We start from the raw sequence: 24248 nt of genomic DNA, 5'->3' as shown, positions 1-24248 counted from the left end.
ATTGCCTTACCTCCATAACTTACTACATTTGCACACACTGTATATAGATTTTCTATTGTGTTATTGACTGTACGTTTTGTTTATTCCATATGTAACTCTGTGTTGTTGTTGTTTTTATCGCACTGCTTTGCTTTATCTTGGCCAGGTCGCAGTTGTAATAGAGAACTTGTTCTCAACTGGCTTACCTGGTTAAATAAAGGTGAAATAAATAAATACAAATAAATAAAATAACATGTTATTGTTTTGACAGTTGAAAAGGTCTATAGACTTTTGAAAAATTCAGTGAATGAATTTGCAACAAAGTTGCAACTCACTTAACTTCTATGCTCATAGAATGGCACCCTCTTCTAAGTTTCAGAAATGATTTTGCCCATTTTATATACTTGCTATTGAAGTAACTTAGGAGGATCTGTCACACACCCGACTGTAGCTGAGGTGCAGGAGATGAAGAGCTATACCGTAATGGAATAAAGTCTTTGCACACTCAGGATCAATGCACAAATTTAATTTAATTAGGCTAAGCTTTCGGTCACAAGACCTTCAACAGAGCATAGACAAACACACAATGACAATGGCCACATATAGCTAGCGTGTGTCAATGTAATCAAACATGATGAGCAACACCTGCGTTAAAACACATACTTGAAAGCCTAAAATATACAAAAAACCACAAAGTGAGGTTTATAATTTTTTACCCCATGGTTAAAAATAATTAATGCTGTATGGTATAATTAAGCAATAAGGTCTGAGGGGGTGTGGTACTCCGCGTTGCATCGTGCATAAGAACAGCCCTTAGCCGTGGTATATTGGCCATATACCACAAACCCCGAGGTACCTTATTGCTATTATAAACTGGTTACCAACGTAATTAGAGCAGTTAAAATAAATGTTTTGTCATACCCGTGGTATACGATGTACCGTGGCTGTCAGCCAATCAGCATTCAGGGCTCGAACCACCCAGTTTATAATGAGCTTTATTGATACACTTCACTCTTTACATCTTGAATAGTAAAGACGAGGGGAAGTGGAAGTCAACAAAGTATTGCATTTCCATGTTGGTACATCTGTAGTCATTTACACAAAAGAATAATACAACATATTTTTATCAAGGTGTACATGTTAACTTGACTGCTATAAATACATGCTGAAACACTTATTGAGCTAAGCGTCCATTTTTTCCCCTCCCAAGCGAGCATATGTTTTTAACAGATGGAAGTGTTTAATAGACTCAGGGTTTAGTCTGTGAGTGTATCTCACTGGTGGAAGGGAAAGGGAAGGTTGATCTCAAGCCTTCCGCCGCTAACTTTCACGAAAGCCTCATCAGAAGCCTGCTGCAGAAGACCAGTGATTGCGAGGTTGAGCTGGTTCAGCACAGACATGACCATCTCCATGATGTGTTCAATTGCGTGGTTCACCTGCTCCATGTTCAACGTATTTACCTGGTCCAGGACGGTCTTGATCACGCCAACAAGGTTACCATACAGAGCGTTGATGTAGACAGCGACGGCATCCAGGTCGTCAGACTTCAGAGTGTCGACAAACTCCTGGGCCTTCTCAACGATGACCTTCAGGGTCTCGCCAAGCTTCTCCAGGACCATGTCAAGGCTCTCCAGATTATTCACCAGATCTGTAACCTGGGCAATAACATTTTTCATGGTGGCCCACATCTGATCCAGGATTTGGCCTCCAGTCATCACACCAACAATTGGCAATCTGAACTGGACGTTGCTAATCATCTCCATGTTTTGGATGGCCTGCTCAAGAATAGTGGCAATGGCGCTGGTCAGCTGTTTGAGGAGCTCAGGCAGGGTGGTCATTTCCTCAGAGCCAGGCAGCTTGAACTGGGTCTCCTTCAGGAACTTGATGGCAGCATCCAGGTAGACCTGGACGGTTTTCTGGTACTGGACAACAGTGTTCCTGAAGAGGATTGACAGCTGGCTCAGCTCGGCTGCGTGGCTGTTGGCAGCAGTGTAGGCTTCCTCAATGAGGTTGACGATGGAGCTCTTCAGCCCCTCCACGTGCCTGAAGATCTCGTACTTGTCGGCGAAGTTGGTCAGGGTGGATGTGATGGCAGGGAGTCTCTCCTTCAGGCCCAGGAGAATGTTGTGTGGGGCCTCCATGTTGTAGGCAACCTGCAGATTCATCTTATCGGCGTCCTTGGCAGTAGCTCTGATGACCAAGATGTCAACATCATCCTCTGGGGCAGACTGTTGGATATAGGAGAAACACAAGAGTAAATAACAACTTTAACAATAGGGTGACATGTATTTTACGTGTAAATAGCCACACAATAAGTATTTTAAGATATGAAAGACACTCACAGCATAACGGCTGTAGAGTCTAGCGCTCAGCTGAGATGGGTTCCTGCCCTGGAGTTCAAGACCCAATAACCCAGCGGATGGATTAGCGATGGAAGCACTGATTCCATCTCTGCGGGCAGCATAGCGGAAGTTCACATCAGTGAAGGTTGGGCTGGTGATGTCCACATTCAGGGTGTGGCGGGAGACACTAAGAAATTGAAGAAAAACAGTACAAGCATAATCAGTTACCATCTAATTTATATTTGTGTGGTGAAGGTAGTTCTAAAAGTAAAGCTCAGCCTTTGTTTTATCTCAGACACTGATATTGAGATATCTTCAAATCTACATACTGTCTGTTAATTTGACTAACATTGTGAGACTAAATAATGTCCCAATAGGTATTATACACTGAGAAGGGGTCTGTTAAAAAGAACGTATTACCTCATAGACTGGGTAATCACATTCTGAATGTCCATGGTCAGGTCAACATGGGTCAGGATAATCTTGCCAGTCAAGCCAAGGGCTTCATTCTCAACATTTGCGGTGATGGAAGCTTTTGAAAGTAGTTAAAGTTACAAATCAGTTGAATAACAATATACAGTAAAATATCAATGACAATATAATTTAGTTTTTCATCTATTACTTACAAATAATGCCAATTTCAAAGAAATGTTGATAATTTACCGTCCATGTCATAATCCAGGAGAACAATGGCAGAGGTAGCAGATGACTTGAGTGTGGCTTTGAAGACAGGGGCATCACCCTCCAACTCAGCTGCCAGATTTGTGGTGTACACAGGTGTGGCAATCTTGGCGTTGGCAGAGATCTTCTGCTTGGGACCTGTCAGCTCGACAATAGTTTTATCGAAGATGGTAATGTCACCCATGTTGCTTGGCTGAGACATGTCAATCTCAACATCAGCAGTCAGCGATGTCAATGGTGCAAAGTCAATGGTAGCCCGGGCTACATGCTTTCCCTTTGTGTTGAAGGTAATCACATTGGCCTCGTTGTTGCTGGTGAATTCCAGCACTGCATATACTCGGCTCACGGATGCCTCAACAGCCAGGTTCTCGTCCACATCCATCTCCAGGATAGTTGTCTCACCGTTGCTGAGTTTGGCATTGGCAATGATCTTTGAGGTGGAGCGTAGGCCATCAGCATTCAGGTAGATGTTAGCCTCATTGTCCAGGGCTCCCAAAACAGCATTGTGCTCCAGGATTGTGCCATCAATGTTGCCCTTGATGGATGACTCCACAGAGATGTACTCAAGGGTTCCCTCCAGCTTCAGGCTGTGGTCAGCCTCTGCCTTGCCAATTGCCTTGATAAGGGGCAGGTTGAAATCACTCTTCAGCTTCAATGTAGAGGCAGCATTTGGCTTGGTCTTGGTGTCTGCAACAAGTTGCTGGTTGGCTTCCAGGTTGAAGATGGGCAGAGCAATCTTTGCAACGGTAGCCACATACAAAGCAGCTTCCAGGTTGTCAGTGTTCAGGCTGATTGTGCTGTCATGGTTTCCCTCAATGTGGGGGTTCTCCAAAGACAGGGATGTTGCCAGCTTAAGCCCTCTTTTGGTGGTCAGGCTGCTGGTGCCATCAAGCTTGACCTTAAGAGCTTCAAAAACGGAGGCTGTGGTAGCTCCCAGGCGGAACACAAGGTTGTCCGCAGAGTAAAGTCCGGCATTGGCATTCAGATTGAAGATGGGTGACTTGAGGGAGAGTTCAGTGATCAGGTTGCCCAGAGAGGAAAACTGACTCTTCTGGTACAGGATCTTGGCATCCACATCAAGAGACTGCTCAGTGGTGGTCAAGATGTTCTTCAAGCCAGTATGCTCATACAGGTTCAGATCGCTGATGGCTGGGATGATAAGGAAGGTTAGCTCAATCTCAGGGATGCTGATAGGGGTTGTCAAGAATTCAAGATTAGCCTCACCATTGACAGCAGCAAATATGCCAGCCTCCTTTTCGTTGTTGTCAACTGTGAAGTTGTGTGAGTATTTATACTGGTTGAAACGGGCAAGAGCCACAGTGTTGATCTGTTGAGCTTCAGGCTTGATGATGGCAGAGTAGTCATTCTGGAGATCAATCTTGGCCACCAGTACCTCGTTGAAGCTGAGCTTGGTGTTTCCCTTGTTCTGGAAGTCAAAGACAACCTCAATTGGATGAATCACAATGTTGAGTGAGTTGGACAGGATTCCACTGAGACCACCAACAAGCTCTGTGTCATGGTTTGCCTTCAGTTCAACTTTCATATCTCCCAAGTTAGCATTTCCAGATGCCACCAGAAGGCTGTTCTTGACCTCTGGGCCTTCTGCTTCAGACCGGGCATCAAATGTGATGTGACTGAGCATGACTGCATCAGCGTTCATGGTCTGCTTCATCTTCAGAAGGGCAGTGTCGGTGTCAGCGGAGATTGCAAGTTTAGCAGTGCTGGGACTGATGGTGAAGTGAAGGTCACACTTGTGTGTGCCCTCCTGAGAGTTGAACTTGATAGCACCATCATTTCCAATGGTCAGAGTGATTGTTGTGTCCTCCAGGCGGGTAACAGCCTTCTGGGTCACAGAGGCTTTGTTGGTGAAGCCGATGATAGGGATATTGATCTGGTGGTTGTAGGTGGTGTCCACAGAGGCAGATATTCCACCCTCCATAGCAAAGAAGGCATTATTGACAATGTCAGCAGTGTAGGGTGCAGTGGTTGCCTTGACTCTGGTGTTAGCTGAGGCCTGGGATGAGTATCCGTAGATGATCACTGATGCCTGGTGTTCAACTGCAAGTGCATTGTGAGTGAACTTAATGGTCTCTGCAACAATCACACGGCTCCTTTTGGGGATGGCAACACGAACATTGGAGTTCAGGTTGAAATTGAGGATCTCAACACTGGGTGATGTGGCCTGGGAGGCCAAGAAAGCAGTGAACTGAGGAGTCATCTCATTTTCAGTATTGTTCCAGAGCTCAGCAGAGCTCTTGATGCTGTAGATTGGGGTGATGACTTTGATCTCACCATAGAGCTTGCCAAAGCAAGGGAAACTGATCTCACTGGGGATGGCAGGGAGCTTGATCTCAGGGATCTGGAGAGTTGGAATCTCTAGGAGCTTCTCTGCGGCCACCTTAGGGAAGGTAGGGAAGGATAACTCTGGGAATTTGATCTCTGGGAGAGTGATGTCAGGTAGGGTTGGCAGGTAGCTCACGGTCAGGTCTCCAAAGAAAGCATCCAAATCAAAAATCTGGATCTCAAAGTTGACAATGAAATCAATGAGCTCTATGACCTTCTGCTTGATATCGTCAAAGGAAACAGTGGTGGCTGGCACTGTGTGGAAACCCAGGATAGTGAACTCAGGTATATCCAGCTGTGTTGGAATTTCAATCTCCTGAAGCTTTTCCAGGCTGATCTTCATGGAGGGCATGACCAGGTCAGTGAAAGGGATGGTGAATGAAGGAATGTCCAGGTCAGCTGTCTTCAGTCCAGTGACAACTCCCTCGATGATCTGCTTGACCTCACTGACAATTTGTTGTTCACCAGCAAACTTCTGGATCACCTCAAACACATTGCCGAACACCTCATTGATGACGATGGTGAACTTGGTGTAGTGTTCGCTCACCTGCTGCAGGAATGAGATGATATCATTTCTGAGGTCCATATCTGTGATTCTTTGCTTCAGCCTCTCAGAAATTGCCTTAAGGTCATTAAGGATGGCATGGTCAGCTATGTCCTTCACTGTTTTGATCATGTCTGCAACCTTGATTTCCCTGAGATGTTCAATGAAGTTAAGTGCAGATGACACAACAAAGTTGACAAACTCTCTTGAAGCCTCAAGTTTCTGTGGGATCTCAAGTGCCTTGATCAGCTCGTTTACATGAGCGGTGTATTCAGCAATCATCTGGTTGGTTTCATCCACATAAGCATTGTAATCAAATGACTTCAGCTTCTGGACAATGGAGTTGAGATACTCGTTCAGCTGGTCAATCACCTGCTTGATCTCAGTAGCTTTTAAGTAGTTGATGGCTTTTTCCAGCATGTGCATTGCCTTCGCTGGAATATCGATGGCCTTCAGGTTGTTAGCAAGGACCTGAATTGTTTCACCAATTTCAAACTGCTTAATGAGGTCCACAACCTTCTCCAGGACTCCTTCAACCTTCTTGTCAACCTCATATTTGACAATCAGTTCTGTCAGCTTGGCATGGAAAGCATTCAACTTGCCAAAGATGTCGAACTCCATAATCACTTCCTTGACAGGCTCAATAACCTTGCTGAATCTTAGCCAATCTTGCTGAAACTGATCTATAAGCTGCTCAACATAAGCTTCCAAGTTGATTGAGGTAATGTAGTTCCTCAGATCCTCAACAAATTTGGTTCGGTCAAAGTTCTCAATTAACTTCTTCAATTCACTCACTGCATTCTCAAGATTAGCCTTGATTTCAAACTTGGCATCAATGTCATGCAGGAGTGAAATGCTGCTGTCCTTCAGTTTCTGCATGTCAATCTGCTTGATCAGCTCTTCAATTGCATCAATGACAGCTACAATCATTGTAGTTAATTCATACTCCTTGTTGATGGCATTCAGCTCCTGGTTGAGCCTCTGGATGACAGTTTCAGACAGGGTGCCACTCGCAATCATCTCCTTGGTAACATCAACAATTCCCTGAAGGCGGGATGACAGATCAATCAGCAGGTTTTCAAAAGCTGTCTTGAGGTTCACCAGAGAGGCCTCTAGGTCTTCCAGAGTAATGACATACACCTGGGTGAGGGTAATCAGGTCCTGTTTGAACTGGACAGCCTTGTCTTCGAGATTCAGTTTGGTAACAAAGTCACTCACATGCTGGGGCAGAGCCTCAAGCTTAGCCTTGATCTCTTCACTGTTAATGTAATTCTGCAGTTTCTCTGCCATGCTCACAATAGTGATCTTGATGTTTTCCAGGATTGCAGGCAAACTCTCGAGGAAGGGCAGATTAATCAAGTGACTGTCAGTGTTCTTATCATACTTCAGGAAACCAGAGATTATGAATTCCTGGTCTTCACTGGCAGCTGTGTTCAGGAGGTCGGTGAGGATGGTTCCAGACAGCTCCAGTCCAAGCCTTTCAGCATTGTTGTAGGCACTAACTTCCTGATTGAGGGCATGGTTGTTCACCTTGGACTTCACCCTGAGTGTGGCTTTCTGCTCCTGGGGAGTCAGAAGTGTGTCCATCTTGTTGTCCAGTGTGGTCTCCAGGGAGAAACCATTTTCCAGCTGCTGGGTGATGGAGGCTCTGCATTCATGAGAGCTGGCAAAAGCCAGGGGCTGTGCTTTAAGAAGGAACTTTCCGTAGAGCTGAGCGCTTTGCTTGCCATACAGGGTCAGGTCACCATCAGCATTGAAGATGGCGTCAAGGTTGAAGTCGAAGGGAATAATACTGGCACGGATGGTGTTGTCGAAGCGGAAAGGCTGGGAGTTGAAGCGGGCATCATTTTGGATTCTTGCAGCAAGGCCAACAATTTCAAGCTCAGTGTTGTGGCTCATGTGAGCACCGAGGAGCTTCCCAGTAGTGCTGCACTTAGCATTAGCAGTCAGGTCTGCATAGTTGATCTCATAGGTGTATTTGAGCTCTTCCACACCATAGGCAGCCTTTAGGCTTCCAGTCAGGTCAATTTTGTAGATCTCTGCCTTTAGCTGAGCCTCATTGACTAGGTTGGCTGCCAGCAGTTTCAGGTCATTGTTCACATTTACAGAGGCAGTGTAGTCCTGCAGGTCAATGGTGATGTCATGTGTGTAAGAAGTGCTCTCGCTGACGATGGCGTCAGCCTTTGAGGTGAAGGCAAGGGTGGAGAGAGTGATGGTCAGTGAGTTGGCATTCTCAACCTTCATGTCATTCAATGCACTCTTGGTCTCAATGGACAGAGTAGCCTTGGAGGCATCAAGTCCACCGTTGAAGGTGTTCTCCATGGTGAAGGGGCCTTGCAGGGTGGTTGTTCCACTTGTGGCCAGGCCATCCTTGTTCATTGTCAGCGTAGCTTTATGTGCAGCTTTGTTCTCAAGCAGCTTTACAGTGGTATCACTGTTCACAGCCAGGCCATTGACATCCAGGGAGGCAGTGACAAGAGAGTATATGCGATTCTCAGAGTGGTCAGTGTTGGTCTCCATCTTGATTGTGACTGCTCCAATGCCAACAGAAGCCTCAGCCTGGTTGTGGATCTTCATGCCAAGGGCAAGGGCATTGGTGTCACATTTCAGGGACAGCTGGTTATCCTTGAAGGCAAGTTCAGCAGCATTGGTCAGGATGTCTTCAAATGCATTGGTATTAGATACAACAGACAGCTCGCCATTGGCAAAGGATGCAGCAATTGTGTTCTGGGCCTGAAGAATGGTTGAATCAATTTTCAGGGAAGAATCAATCTTTGCCTCTGGTCTGAATGGGAAGATGGCAAAAGACTGGGTGGTGATTGTGTTGCCATAGACCGGTCCTGCTTTGACTGTTCCTTCTAAGTTGCTATCACCAGTGATCTTCAGTGTTGGAGCCAGTATTGACACTTCAGTATTGAAGCCAACTTGGCCGGTGTGCTCTAGATTTACACTCAGACCCAGGGGGCTTGTTGCTTCGATTTTGCTGCTGGATTTCACATTGATCTTGTTGTCTGTAACAGTGCCAACTTCCCTTATGCTAATGCTGGCATCAATGAGCTTGTGGCTCACAGATGTCTTCACATGGGCCTTGATGGAATCAGCAGGAGTGCTGGCAAGCAATCCAGATCCTATTTACAACACAGAAGTAACAGTTATTAATTATTGCACAACTAAACATGTTCCAGATGGTGTAATTCTCTATTAATTACAAAGGCATTATAAGACGTCTGGAGGTCGAACGCTACCTTCAATCTTGATGCACAGGAGTTCCATTGAGCAGCTGCCTGTCACATCAAACTTGGCAGAATAGCTTGGTGTCTCAGCAGCATCTTTGCCAGCAGACGCTGAGCCCTCCAAGTTGTAGAGGTTGCTCTTCACCTTTGTGGACACCTCAACTTTTCCGAAGAGGGGCACAAACACATCAAGGGTCTCTGGGATGAAAAGCTCAGGGATGGGGATCTCCTTGGAGGCAATGTCCAGGCCAAGCTGGGGCAGAGCCAGGTGTGGTGTGGTCAGGGCAGCTGGGAAGTTAAGCTCCTCAGATGATTTTCCACCAAGAGGCAGGGGAATGGCGATGAAGATACGCTCATTGTTGAAGTGGTAAGCAGCTGTGGCCTCACTGTTTAAGAAAAGTATATTTAATAATTAATTAATCATGGAATCAGTTAATGTAAAAATATTCTCATGGTAGTTGATTGATGTAACTTACGCATTCAGGAACAGTTTCTCTGGCAGAATAATCTCTGGCATCCCAGGGACTCTCAAGTTCTGCATGTATGGGATATCAGCAGCATATTTCTCCAGGTAGTTGTTGGTTGCCTGTAATATAAATATATATTGTTGTATATTTAGTTCAAAAATAGTGATCAGACGTTAAAAGTCTTTAAAAAAAAGTATTACCTCCACAGACTTGGTGAGGATGTGACGGACCTTCATGTCGGTTTGGCCCACCTGCTGATCAAGAACATCACTGACCATCTTCTGGATTGCCATGGAATGAGGGAAGATGTTCTGGATCTCAGAGTTCATGTCAGACTTGACCTCAGCCACAATCTTCTCGTCATCTAGAAAGTAAGATAAATTCATTATTAAAAAAAATTACAAGGAAAGAGGCAGTTATCTCTTGCTACAATGGATTCTTGACATGCAAAGTGCTCAGAAACATACAGTTAAAGTTGATCAAGAAGCAAAACAGTTTTTCATTGTACAAAAGTTGGTCGATATTGAAAGCCTGCATACCATATTTTAGGGTGATCTTTTGCACTGAGGTGGTCTCTGGGAGCTTGATGTCACTCTCAAGCTCAAGTTCCAGTTCCAGTTCCTCACCACGCTTCAGGTTGGCTGTAACTGTGGCGTCAGCCTTGATTGAAGGGACAAGCAGCTGAACCTGCAGCATAGCATCCTTCATGGCCTCAATTCTGCAAAGAAGAAAACCATGAGTCAGTTGGAATTCGGAAGAAAGGGAACACAGAAGAAACCAAAACAGGGAAGTACTTTGCGGGGTAGCATTGTCATCTTACTTTGCGCGGCCAACCAGGGACAGCTGAGGGATGTTCTTGTTGATGAGGTCAATGGAGATGGAGTGTATTCCTTTGCCCTTGGTGTTGCCATCAACAACACCCAGTCTGAGTCCGGCCTCCAGGTCAAAGTCAGGGATCTGGATGTCGGTGGTGAGGACATTCTTCCTCCTGTTGTACTTCATGGTGGCTGTGGCCTCAGTGGGTTCAGCACCTATGTCCAGGTTAAACCAAATAAGTTACTCACCAAGGAAAAGTTTGCACAGTAGAAATGGAAGGACTGTGTTACTCTAAAAGAGGGCTTTTGTAATTTAATGCTATACCTTCTGCCTTCAGGACCATCTTTACAGTGTCAACCTTCTGACGACCCTCTTCTCCCTCCCTGAGGAGTTCGTAGCCGATGGTGGCCGTGTATTCAGTGACATCACCAGTGGGGTGGAGCTCCACAGCAAGCCTATAGAAACGTTTCATTTCCAAAAGTTATAGCTTAAGATCAATTTCTCCCTGAAAATAGGAAAACATAAATGGAGCATGTTAAAATGTATGTGCATAGGACTAGTACTTACTTGCTGTCTCCCGTGAAGGGGAAGTAAGGAGCAGTGTCGTGGGAGCTAGCATCAGAGTACTGCAGGGTTGTGCAGTACTTCATACCAGCAAAGAATGGAGTGCACTCAGACACATCAATTCTGTCCTTCACCAGAGAGGGGATGGGTTTCACTTCAGCAGAGGTCACTGCGAACAGCTTGTTGCTATAATAAGTGTAGAGGAAATTAAATGTTTAGGCTCTGATAGATAAATATTGGTTTTCATCAAGTATTATCTGAATGATGCTCTGACACTTACGTGATGCTGATGAGCTTGGCAGGGCCCTGTGGAGCAGGGATGGTCAGCTTGACCTGTTTGTCAGCCATGGCGATCTTAGCGCTGAGCCCACTTTCGTGGTACAGGCTGGTGTGCATCTCCAGGCCAGAGAGAAGGTACTCAGGAATGTGGGAACCAACCCGTGTCACAAACTCAATTCCAGCGGAGGGCATGAAGGACACCTCGCTCTGTGGGAAAGGGATCAGTCAAAGTATATTATATAGATATGCAATAAGACTGACCGACTTCACATGTATTAGGGTTACTACAAATAGAAAATAAATCTAAAAGTTTACCATGTCGGGTGTAATGTGCAGTCCTCCCTTGATGCCAGGGGTGAAGGTACCAGACAGGGCAATCTTCAGTGGCACACCAGTGGCAGTTGGCAGGAAGAATTCGTTATCCATGAAGATGTAATGGGCGAAGACTTCATTGTCAGCGTTGGTCATCAGTCCCTTCATCAGCTGTGGAACATGTAGACTTCAGAGTTAGGGTAGTTTACATTTTTGACCATTGATATACAACTCTTGTCAGATGAATTAACCTATAGACTCAAAAACTATCATTAATGTCTATGTGAAGTGATGTCTACTCACTCTGCCCCTACACAGATGGTAATGCACCGTCGCAACCTTCGCTCTCTCTCTCCCGCTACTCTCTCCTCTTCCATCCTATCATCTCTTCCCTCTGCTCAATCCTTCTCCCTCCAATCTCCTGATTCTGCCTCCTCAACCCTCCTCTCCTCCCTTTCTGCATCCTTTGACTCTCTATGTCCCCTATCCTCCCGGCCGGCTCGGTCCTCCCCTCCAGCTCCGTGGCTTGATGACTCATTGCGAGCTCACAGAACAGAGCTCCGGGCAGCTGAGCGGAAATGGAAGAAAACTATACTCCCTGCAGACCTGGCTTCTTTTCACTCACTCCTCTCTACATTTTCTTCATCTGTTTCTGCTGCTAAGGCCACTTTCTACCACTCTAAATTCCAAGCATCTGCCTCTAACCCTAGGAAGCTCTTTGCCACATTCTCCTCCCTGCTGAATCCTCCCCCCCCCACACCCCCTCCTCCCTCTCTGTGGATGACTTCGTCAACCATTTTGAAAAGAATGTTGACGACATCCGATCCTCGTTTGTTAAGTCAAATGACACTGCTGGTCCTGCTCACACTGCCCTACCCTATGCTTTGACTTCTTTCTCCCCTCTCTCTCCAGATAAAATCTTGCGACTTGTGACGGCAGGCCGCCCAACAACCTGCCCGCTTGACCCTATCCCCTCCTCTCTTCTCCAGACCATCTCCGGTGACCTTCTCCCTTACCTCACCTCGCTGATCAACTCATCCTTGACTGCTGGCTATGTCCCTTCCGTCTTCAAGAGAGCGAGAGTTGCACCCCTTCTCAAAAAACCAACACTCGATCCCTCTGATGTCAACAACTACAGACCAGTATCCCTTCTTTCTTTTCTCTCCAAAACTATTGAGCGTGCCTTCTTTAGCCAACTCTCTTGCTATCTCTCTCAGAATGACCTTCTTGATCCAAACCAGTCAGGTTTCAAGACTGGTCATTCAACTGAGACTGCTCTTCTCTGTGTCACGGAGGCTCTCCGCACTGCTAAAGCTAACTCTCTCTCCTCTGCTCTTGTCCTTCTAGACCTGTCTGCTGCCTTTGATACTGTGAACCATCAGATCCTCCTCTCCACCCTCTCCGAGCTGGGCATCTCCGGCGCGGCTCACTCTTGGATTGCGTCCTACCTGACCGGTCGCTCCTACCAAGTGGCGTGGCGAGAAGCTGTCTCCGCACCACGTGCTCTCACCACTGGTGTCCCCCAGGGCTCAGTTCTAGGCCCTCTCCTATTCTCGCTATACACCAAGTCACTTGGCTCTGTCATATCCTCACATGGCCTCTCCTATCATTGCTATGCTGACGACACACAACTAATCTTCTCCTTTCCCCCTTCTGATAACCAGGTGGCGAATCGCATCTCTGCATGTCTGGCAGACATATCAGTATGGATGACGGATCACCACCTCAAGCTGAACCTAGGCAAGACGGAGCTGCTCTTCCTCCCGGGGAAGGACTGCCTGTTCCATGATCTCGCCATCACGGTTGACAACTCCGTTGTGTCCTCCTCCCAGAGTGCGAAGAGCCTTGGCGTGACCCTGGACAACACCCTGTCGTTCTCCGCTAACATCAAGGCGGTGACCCGATCCTGTAGGTTCATGCTCTACAACATTCGGAGAGTACGACCCTGCCTTACACAGGAAGCGGCACAGGTCCTAATCCAGGCACTTGTCATCTCCCGTCTGGATTACTGCAACTCGCTGTTGGCTGGGCTCCCTGCCTGTGCCATTAAACCCCTACAACTCATCCAGAATGCCGCAGCCCGTCTGGTGTTCAACCTTCCCAAGTTCTCTCACGTCACCCCGCTCCTCCGCACACTCCACTGGCTTCCAGTTGAAGCTCGCATCTGCTACAAGACCATGGTGCTTGCCTACGGAGCTGTGAGGGGAACGGCACCTCCGTACCTTCAGGCTCTGATCAGTCCCTACACCCAAACGAGGGCATTGCGTTCATCCACCTCTGGCCTGATGGCTCTCCTACCTCTGCGGAAGCATAGTTCCCGCTCAGCCCAGTCAAAACTGTTCGCTGCTCTGGCACCCCAATGGTGGAACAAGCTCCCTCACGACGCCAGGACAGCGGAGTCACTCACCACCTTCCGGAGACATTTGAAACCCCACCTCTTTAAGGAATACCTGGGATAGGATAAAGTAATCCTTCTACCCCCCCTTACCCCAACCCCCCCCCCCAAAAAAAATAAAAAATAAAAAAATAGATTAAAATAAAATAAAAAATATTAATATACAAAAACATGATAAAAAAACAAAACATAAAATACTAAAAAAATAAATAAAAATAAAAATAATAATAATAAACATGGTAAAGTGGTTGTCCCACTGGCTATAAGGTGAATGAACCTATTTGTAAGTCGCTAAGAGCGTCTGCTAAATGACGTAAATGTACATGTAATTGTGTTGCGCTTTCCTGTATCTTTGTACATACATCAGTGGGGAACATCTTGAGTACGTTGTCAATCATAAGAGCAGCAGAGTTGGCCATCTCCTCCATCTCGTTGGTCTTCAGGTATCCAAGTTCATTTCCCAGCAATCTCAGGTAAACCATAGCCTCAGGGGACTCCTGAGCCTTCAGATCCCTGACCAGTTTGTTGAGGTTGCGGCCGATTTCTCTCATGATGTTCTGGGAAGCCTACATAAAAATGTTTTACAAGGAAAGAGGCAGTTATCTCTTTCTACAATTAAATAATTAGGATTAAAATCAAACTGATGAAAACGATCAGTAAGGAAAAAGGAAGAACATAGTATGGTTTGAATACCTGTCTCTTCATCCTGTCTTTCCTCAGAGTGGGCATCATTGTCTTCATGACCTCATTGACCTGCAGGGGCATCTTGTCAGAAACGAAGTAGACGGTCTTCAGAACTGTGTCAGGGAAGAATCCGTTCTCTCCAAACAAAGCCTCAACAGTTGGCTCAAGTCCTTTGCCTTCCATTCCAACCTTTTAAGTGAAGATAATTTTTACTATGAGACTGATAGAAAAATAAGTCCATATTCTGCAAAAAAACATCATCCCTATAAGAAGCTTAAGGAAACAACTTCAGTTTTCTTTTTTACCTCCACCATGTCAACATCGTAGCCGAAGGCCTTCAGGGTCATCTCCAGCATGACTTCCTTGGGCAGATAGCTGGTGCCCTCGAAGAGCATGTTTCCTTGCACAGATCCGATCTTGTAGTTGCGGGAGAACTTGGTGGGATCCATGACATTTCCAACCTCATTGCCCTGCAGGGCATCAATAATCTTCTGTCTCAGCCTGTAATGGAAGGAATAATTAATTACATGGTCAAACCTATGATGAGGAGAAAACAACCAAATTGAATATTTCTGTTAGCTGAGGCAGTAAATACTACAGATGATATCTCTCACGTACTCCTGGGTCTCGGGTGCAGTGGATGCCAGGATATTAGTCAGGTGGGAGATGACAAAGCTCCTGGCCTGCTGGTCTTCTTCGATGGGCAGAGCGGCGGCCAGCTGAGCCAGTTCAGCAGGCTGGGGGTCCTTCATCAGCACCAGGTAGGCAGCAACGCGCTTCTGCAGGGGGCTAGCACCACTCAAAAGAACCTGCATGAGCACCTCTCTGCCCTGTAACCAGGATAATATGTATAACAGTACTGCTGTGAACGAAGAGTTGTTGGTTTCAATATATATTTTTTAAAGCTAATAGGAAAAGAGTGAGTTACCTCCTCAGGGACAGGGGTCTGTCTGAAGGCCTGAATGGCAGCCTGTTGGACTTCCAGGGAAGCGGCGGGCTCGTTTACACACTTGATTACAGCAGACTTCAGAGCAGGACTGGCGGCTCCCATGGCTGCGGCCATGTTACCAATAACCTGGGGAACAGAAAGAAGCAAACAATAATTATTCTGATTCAAATTGTTGTGTGAGTAAAACTGAAAAAGCTAAGGGTAGCGGTTGAACACTCACCCTCAGGGCCAGGAAGTTCTGCTCCTTGTCACCAGTGCAGTCACCCAGCTGGGCAACCGCAAACTCAGCCACAGCCTCGATCTCAGGGGTCACTTTGCCCTCGGCCTTGTAGAACCTGATGAGGAACACAATGTGAAATTCAACATAGGAAATATAAACTTACCTGAATTTCATGGTATCAAGATTGAATTGTCTGCATCTGCTTACTTCCATTTAGAAAATGTGTTTCTTGAAAATGTCTGCTTACCTCTTGACAACATTGCTCAGGGCATACAGGATGGGCTTGCTCTGCTTGTACTGTGCCATAGCCAGCATGTCGTTGACCAGGAGGGCAGAGGGGTTGGGGACCAGTCCCATGGCGAACACAATAGCATCAATCTCAAAGGCAGAGTTGTCAAAAGTCCTAAGGATCTGCATGATGGCACTGCTGCACTCTGGGGTACCGCACTGGGCCAGAACCTGGTAGGTCAGGGGTCCGGACACCTTCAGGGCCTCGGGGACAGCAGGGCTCAGGGTCTCAGCCTTCATTCCACGGACCATGCTCACAAGCTGCTGGAAGAGGTGGGCTCTCTTCTCACCATTGGACAGAGTGGCCAGTTCCCTCAGGACGGCCAGAGCAGCATCCTTGTCCTGAACAACGCTCTTGTCCTCAGCAGCCTCCATTGGCAGACCCTTGAGGTTGGCCACATCTGCAGAAAGAAAAAGAGGAGTTTTGACACTGAGAGGGTGAAATCATTTTTCAATTATCTCTGACTGTATACGACAATCATCTTCCTAATTAGAATGCAATGTAAGGGGTACTTACTGTGGTCAAAAACTCTCTCATTGTATGTGGAAACCTCCAGCAGAGTCAGGAACTGTTTTCCAACGTTGGTAACTCCATACTCTCCCCTGTGGGCAGACAAAAATATATACATCACATCTCTGATACTGCAGGCATTTCATGGAAGAGAATGTTTATGAGGGACCAGTATTGTATGTTACTCACTTGTGAGAGAAAGGCACCAGGATGTGGTTCTCAGTGCAAGCACCAGAGATCATGTGCTTCTTGTCATTGTCAAACTTGTAGTTGCAGGTCTGGGAGCTTCTGATCAGCTGAGCAAGAGGATAGTGCTGTAGGAGGAGAAATAGTTATTGTAAAGTTTTTTTTGTTAAGGAGTTAAAAAGTGAATAAGGATGAATATTAGTTGTAATTTAATGTGTAGTTCAGCTACAGGAGCGGAGACAGATAATTACTTTGAATGGTTTTTGTAATGGGTATCAGATAGTTAATAGGTCACCTATTCCAATCTAAGCAGCAACCTCCACTGTCTGGGAGTCTTACCATGCCAGAGATGAGCGCCAGAGGGCTGGTGTGGTCCCTCTGGGGGATGAAGTGGTCGCATTTGGACAAGTCCCTGTTGAGGGTAATGTCAGTAGCGATGTCCTCCATGGCGTTGACTGTATAAGCGGTCTTGCACATGCCATGGATGGTGGGCTAAGGGGGGATTTAATAAAAAAGGTTAACGACTATACAGATGCTGATTCATGATTTGATGCTCCCAATAGACTTTTAGAGTTCACAAATCATACAAATATGTAGTTAAATTGTATTATTGAATAAAATGTTTTACAGCTAAAGTATGGGCTGTTTTCTGAGAAGATCAACATACCATTTTCTTGTTGTTCTCCTCTTCCAGCAGGGGCACGGCAAGGGCAGAGACGATACCTCTCTTGATGTTCAGGATGGTCATGGACTCATCCTCCTCAGGGTACAGTTTCACATCGTACACTCCCTCAACCACAACCTTCAGAGGATGTCTGAGCAGGGAGAGAGAGGTGAGAGGCTTGTTACCAGTTGTTAACTCCAAACTACAACGTGCTTCATAGAAGAGAGGAGAATGAATTTTAGTACTGGGTGTCTTTTTAACAAATATTGGGGACAAGGGTTAGGTTAGGGCATGTGTGACAGCCTGGGGGTCTTACTTCTCCATGGCAGCAGCGAAGGCATCAGATCCGGGGGCAGGTCCGAACACAGGGTTGCCCTCTGCGTCCATATCGACAACCTCACTCAAGCTACAGCCTGTGGTACGCAGGATGTAGCTGCAAGACTGAGGAACTTCAATCTCGACCTGTAGGGGGAGACAAAGAGGTTACACTGTTTACTAATTCTGCAAACACAGGAGATGGAAAAAAAAGTCTGACAGGACAACATGAACGCATGAAAACTCGTGGACTACCTGCTCCTGAAATGGCACCGGAGGGATGGCTGCCGTTTTACGGGCTCCTAACCAACCATGCTATTTGTTTGTTTTTTCGCATTGTTTGTAACTTATTTTGTACGTAATGTTGCTGCCTCTGTCTCTTATGACCGAAAAGAGCTTCTGGACATTAGAACAGCGATTACTCACCTCAAAGTGGATGAAGATGTTTTCTTTAATGAGTCCGACGCGAAGTATATACTTCTTTCTCAAGACCAGGCCCAAATCCCTGTCATTCGTGTGAAGAAAAGACGGAGAATTCGAAGGCGAGTGTGTAAACCACCACTACCATCAGTACTATTGGCCAACGTGCAATCATAGGAAAACAATCTTGATGATCTACGATTAAGACTATCCTACCAACGGGACATAAAAAACTGTAATATCTTATGTTTCACGTGGCTGAATGACGACACGGATAATATAGAGCTGGAAAGAGCAGCTACGTCTGGTAAGACGAGGGGCGGGGTGTGTGTATTTCTGTCAATAACAGCTGGTGCGCGATGTCTAATATTAAAAAGTCTCGAGGTATTGCTCGCCTGAGGTAGAGTGCCTCATGATAAGCTGTAGACCACACTATCTACCAAGAGAGTTCTAATCTATATTATTCGTAGCCGTCTATTTACCACCACAAACCAATGCTGGCACTAAGACCACACTCAACGAGCTGTATAAGGCCATAAGCAAATAAGAAAATGCTCAACCAGAAGCAGCGCTCCTAGTGGCCGGGGACTTTAATGCAGGCAAACTTAAATCCGTTTTACCACATTTCTACCAGCATGTCACATGTGCAACCAGAGAAAAATAAACTCTAGACCACCTTTACTCCACACACAGTGGCGCATACAAAGCTCTCCCTCGCCCTCCATTTGGCAAATCTGACCATAATTCTATCCTCCTGATTCCTGCTTACAAGCAAAAACTAAAGCAGGAAGTACCAGTGACTCGCTCAATACGGAAGTGGTCAGATGACGCGGATGCTACGCTACAGGACTGTTTTGCTAGCAAAGACTGGAATATGTTCCGGGATTCATCCAATGGCATTGAAGAGTATACCACCTCAATTACCGGCTTCATCAATAAGTGCATCGACAACGTCGTCCCCACAGTGACCGGACGTACATATCCCAACCAGAAGCCATGGATTACAGGCAACATCCGCACCGAGCTAAAGACTAGAGCTGCCGCTTTCAAGGAGCGGGATATCTTATAAGTGTCCGGATTAGTGTCCCGCTCCTTGAAAGCGGCAGCAAAGCGTCAATACAGGACAAAGATTGAATCCTACCACACCAGCTCTGACGCTCGTCGAATGTGGCAGGGCTTGCTAGCCTACCAGACGAGCTAAATGCCTTTTATGCTCGGTTCGAGGCAAGCAACACTGAAGCATGTATGAGAGCACCAGCTGTTCCGGACGACTGTGTGATCACGCTCTCCATAGCCGTTGTGAGCAAGACCTTTAAACAGGTCAACATTCACAAAGCCGCGGGGCCAGACAGATTACCAGGACGTGTACTCAAAACATGCGCGGACTAACTGGAAAGTGTCTTCACTGACATTTTCAACCTCTCCCTGACCGAGTCTGTAATACCTACACACAAACCAATGGACTATGGTGGTCTACATGTTTCATGTAGACCACCATAGTCCCTTTGCCCAAGAAAGCGAAGGTAACCTGCTTAAATGATTACCGCCCTGTAGCACTCACGTCGGTAGCTACGAAGTGCTTTGAAAGGCTGGTCATGGCTCACATCAACACCATCATCCCGGAAACCCTAGACCCACTCCAATTCGCATACCGCCCCAACAGATCCACAGATGACGCAATCTCAATCACACTCCACACTGCTATGGTGTTGAACGCTGAGCTGTAGTCAATGAACAGCATTCTCATATAGGTGTTCCTTTTGTCCAGGTGGGAAACACCTGGACAAAAGGAACACCTATATGAGAATGCTGTTCATTGACTACAGCTCAGCGTTCAACACCATAGCGCCCACAAAGCTCATCATTAAGCTAAGGACCCTGGGACTAAACACCTCCCTCTGTAACTGGATCCTGGGCTTCCTGAAGGCTGTCCCCCAGGTGGTAAGGGTAGGCAACAACACATCTGCCATGCTGATCCTCAACACTGGGGCCCCTCAGGGGTGCGTGCGTAGTCCCCTCCTGTACTCCCTGTTCACCTCCCACACCATCATTAAGTTTGCTGACGACAAAATAGTGGTAGGCCTGATCACCGACAACGATGAGACAGCCTATAGGGAGGAGGTCAGAGACATGGCAGTGTGGTGCCAGGATAACAACCTCTCCCTCAATGTGAGCAAGACAAAGGAGCTGATCGTGGACTACAGGAAAAGGAGGGCTGAACAGGCCCCCATTAACATCGACAGGACTGTAGTGGAGTGGGTCCAGAGTTTCAAATTCCTTGGTGTCCACATCACCAACAAACTATCATGGTCCAAACACACCAAGACAGTCGTGAAGAGGGCATGACAACACCTTTTTCCCCTCGGGAGACTGAAAAGATTTGGCATGGGTCCCCAGATCCTCAAAAAGTTCTACAGTTGCACCATTGAGAGCATCCTGACCGGTTGCATCACCGCCTGGTATTTATGTTTTTTTTTTTTTTTTTTTTTTGTCATTTAGCAGACGCTCTTATCCAGAGCGACTTACAGGAGCAATTAGGGTTTAGTGCCTTGCTCAAGGGCACACCGACAGATTATTCACCTAGTTGGCTCAGGGATTAGAACCAGCGACCTTTCAGTTACTGGCACAACGCTCTTAACCATTACATTTACATTTTAGTCATTTAGCAGACGCTCTTATCCAGAGCGACTTACAGGAGCAATTAGGGTTTAGTGCCTTGCTCAAGGGCACACCGACAGATTATTCACCTAGTTGGCTCAGGGATTAGAACCAGCGACCTTTCAGTTACTGGCACAACGCTCTTAACCACTAAACTATCTGCCGCCCGATGGTATGGTATGGCAACTGCTCGGCATCTGATAGAGGGTAGTGCGTATGGCCCAGTACCTCACTGGGGCCAAGCTTCCTGCCATCCAGGACCTATATACTATACGTCAGAGGAAGGCCCAACAAATTGTCAAAGACTCCAGCCACCCAAGTTATAGACCTTTTATTTTATTTTTTACTTTAGTTTATTTAGTAAATATTTTCTTAACTCTATTTCTTGAACTGCATTGTTGATTAAGGGCTTGTAAGTAAGCATTTCGGCACATGTGAGAATAAAAATGTGATTTGATTTGACTACCCTATATGATTAGAATGTGCTAGCTTGCATCCACATTTGCTAGAATTTGTTGTCGTTGTCTCATTGAAAACAATGAAATTCCGTTTTTTCATGAGTCACACTTATGTACGCAGCATAACTGTGATGTTACGGTAATATTGATGGATTTACCTTGCAAGAGCCCTTTGGTCCGTTCCTGAGGTTGGAAGCTCCATTCACGGCATTCAGGGACTCGGCTTCATATTGGTATTCATATTTGTGAAGGCTCTTATACCTTTTTGCCACTAGGGTGGAGGACAGAAATATATTGCAAAGTTAACACAGATGGTTAATTATATTCCAAATAAACAAATATACTACAGCTTAACACATAGAATTGGACTGTTATTGATCTCGGTAGTAATTGTTGGGTGCGCCTCCGATGGCAATAAATAGCCTGCTTTCTGTTAGAGCTAAAACAAAGCCTTTGTGATTTTTTTACTTACGTAAGCATGTTGGATTTTCTTCTTCAGCATTGTCTTGGGCATCTGTAAGGGAAAGAAGCATAAGTACGTTTCTTTTGAAATACAATGTATTTGAACATGTGACTAGTTACTGTCTTGCTTATTAGTCTATGAAAAATGCTAAACTAGATATTGGCCTGTGTACATTCAAATCATTGTAAAGGCAGACAATTCCAAGGTGCTACACCAAACCTTTAACCTTATATCTGTAAAAAAATGTAAATACATCTTAAGTAATTGCTCCTGTAAGTCGCTCTGGATAAGAGCGTCTGCTAAAATTACTAAAATGTAAATGTTAAGTGTGTGGTTTAAAATGTTGGGATTGGGAAGAGGGGCGGAAGATGAGGAAAGTGGGAAAGGGATAAATTATATAGGGCAGGGGGCGGCAACAGCGAGGGATAACTTTTGGCCCCCCAAAGTTTTTTGTTACATTTTTATTTATTTTTTTGTCATAAAATACTGTAAAATCAACAGGAATTCAGCTAAAAATTAGTTTAATTTAGGAAATCTGTTCCCAAGTATTCCCACGAATAAAGAAAGAGACATATGTGATCGTTTCTCAATGTAATCAAAGTATAAAATGTATTGTTATTTTCAAATACAATGTCTTTTTGGCCTTAGTTCTGGTCAATTTGCAGTGTACAAATTATTATAATTGTGTTTCGGCCCCCTGACCAGCTGCTCTGACAAAAATCGGCCCGCGGCTGAATATAGTTGTCTGCCCCTGATATAGGGTAATGTAAGATGCTTATACTTTGCGATGTAATATATTTACATTTCAATAAATACACAAAATGTAACACTTTATACAAAAATTGGTTTATTTGGCATCTGTTGAAAACTATAAACCTCTCCAAATTAAAACATATGATAAGTGTTACAAAAAACGAGTTCTATAGACAGTTAATCAACCACGTTTTCCAGAAGGAGGGAAAGGTCAGAAAGGTACTTACAGGCCATGGCAAGGGTGCTCAGAAGTAGCAAAAGGCAGAGCTTTGCGTCCCCCATGATGGGTTCGTTGAAGCTCTTTCCTTAAGTTTTGAGAATACTCAGTCGAGACTGATTCCTTAACGCCAGCACAAGCCTTTTATACCCCCAGAGAAGCCCAATGGGAGGGGTTGGTGGGAGACCCAATGGGAGGGGTTGGTGGGAGACCCAATGGGAGGGGTTGGTGGGAGTCACATACAGTGCTGCTGTCCCTGCTCCAAAGTCCATCCCACCCGTCCCTTTGGGGGGACAAAGGTGAGTGGCTGTTCATGGATTCAATAGTTGGATTGCAGAACCTGTCAGTTTTGTGCAGACCAGATTTTTTTTTCTCTCTCTCACTTCACAAAATGGGGTTCCAAGCATCTGTAAAAGTTATCTATTAGTTATATAGATTTTGTTAATCATATAGATTCAAGCAGATACAATGATACATTGACAATACATTTTTTTTGTTCACCACCCTACACACACACACAACTTATTTCCACAACATAATGCCTTTTTTTGTGTTCAATATTTTGGTGTTCAGGGATTTTTTATATAGATATTTTTATTTGTTTATATATATTAAAAAACATATATTTATATTTAATAGAAACAAGCCGTGCAATCTAAATTCTCTCTTTCTAAATATACATTATTTATGAATATTTATGCATTATAATTTCTTAATTTGATTCATGCAATATATCTGTACACATTTCTAACACAAAATATACGTAATATATGTATTTTACTTACATACATACAGTGGTAGTAAAGATTCCTTGCTGCAACAAAGTTATTGTATCCCATATCAAAGGCAGGCTGACATCTCCTGTATGCTCCCATTCATTAATCAACAATGAGCCTTGTGTATCATTATGAAGTTCATGTGAAGCCGCAAATCATCAAAATGAATTGGTCTTTGATTGGCTTCAGTTCCATGACACAGGCCAAGATTTGGTATCTTTGCCAAACTCTGAACTAGGTGAGACAATGAACCCCAGACGATACAGTTCATGCAACGTTTGTTTCCCCAATGTCATTACTGGCTGGAGAGAGAACACATACAGTAGCAAAAACAACAAATAACTAAACTGCTTAACATCTGCAATGCTTTTAATTTTCTCCTGTTTGGTACGTTTGTCATTTATATTTTGATGAAATGAATGACTCTACATTTCATCAATTAAAATCGGTTAAAGGACATGTTTGATAAAGACCTACTGGTAAGTTTACCAGTCCATAAAATCATACTTAACAAGGATGTTGAGAATGGGTAAAGGTGTATAACTAATTGACTCAAGGAGAGGACCAAAAGATGAAGCATATTAGGACAATATCTCAGAGGGTTTTGTATCAGAGGTTTTTGTACCTCTCTGATTCATAGGGGTTGGGTTAAATCCCCTGTAGCTCAGTTGGTAGAGCATGGTGCTTGCAACGCCAGGGTTGTGGGTTCGTTTCCCACGGGGGGCCAGTAT

The 24248-nt window shown here is 45.3% G+C and overlaps 1 protein-coding gene across 1 annotated transcript; it reads right to left on the bottom strand.

Moving 5' to 3' along the window:
• Positions 1–490: 490 nt before the first annotated feature.
• On the bottom strand, positions 491–22860 carry LOC311108727 (apolipoprotein B-100-like). Its single transcript, XM_084151462.1, has 28 exons — positions 22752–22860; positions 21781–21822; positions 21467–21579; positions 17774–17919; positions 17461–17608; positions 17133–17285; positions 16797–16921; positions 16614–16699; positions 16056–16497; positions 15809–15923; positions 15568–15714; positions 15258–15469; positions 14945–15140; positions 14649–14828; positions 14318–14521; positions 11564–11731; positions 11250–11455; positions 10973–11155; positions 10730–10860; positions 10410–10620; positions 10129–10307; positions 9790–9953; positions 9599–9708; positions 9135–9508; positions 2985–9017; positions 2742–2853; positions 2322–2508; positions 491–2207 (listed from the first exon to the last, which is right to left on the bottom strand). The coding sequence occupies exons 1-28, from the start codon at positions 22804–22806 to the stop codon at positions 1254–1256; spliced, it is 11376 nt and encodes a 3791-aa protein (XP_084007588.1). The 5' UTR covers positions 22807–22860; the 3' UTR covers positions 491–1253.
• Positions 22861–24248: the final 1388 nt, after the last annotated feature.

The sequence above is a fragment of the Coregonus lavaretus genome (genome assembly GCF_964263955.1).
Source record: "Coregonus lavaretus genome assembly, chromosome: 33".
Taxonomy (NCBI): domain Eukaryota; kingdom Metazoa; phylum Chordata; class Actinopteri; order Salmoniformes; family Salmonidae; genus Coregonus; species Coregonus lavaretus.
The sequence above is the reverse complement of the archived record's forward strand: the minus strand, read 5'-3'. Positions and strand labels throughout refer to the sequence as shown.

What these genes read in the sequence shown, in the direction of transcription:
- LOC311108727 (XM_084151462.1), bottom strand. Translation starts at nt 22,806, where the DNA reads ATGGGGGACGCAAAGCTCTGCCTTTTGCTACTTCTGAGCACCCTTGCC. An exon ending in GCCAAGCTCATCAGCATCAC is followed by an intron (nt 11,156 to 11,249) that starts GTAAGTGTCAGA and finishes CACTTATTATAG; the next exon opens with CAACAAGCTGTTCGCAGTGA. An exon ending in GTGATTACCCAGTCTATGAG is followed by an intron (nt 2,509 to 2,741) that starts GTAATACGTTCT and finishes TCAATTTCTTAG; the next exon opens with TGTCTCCCGCCACACCCTGA.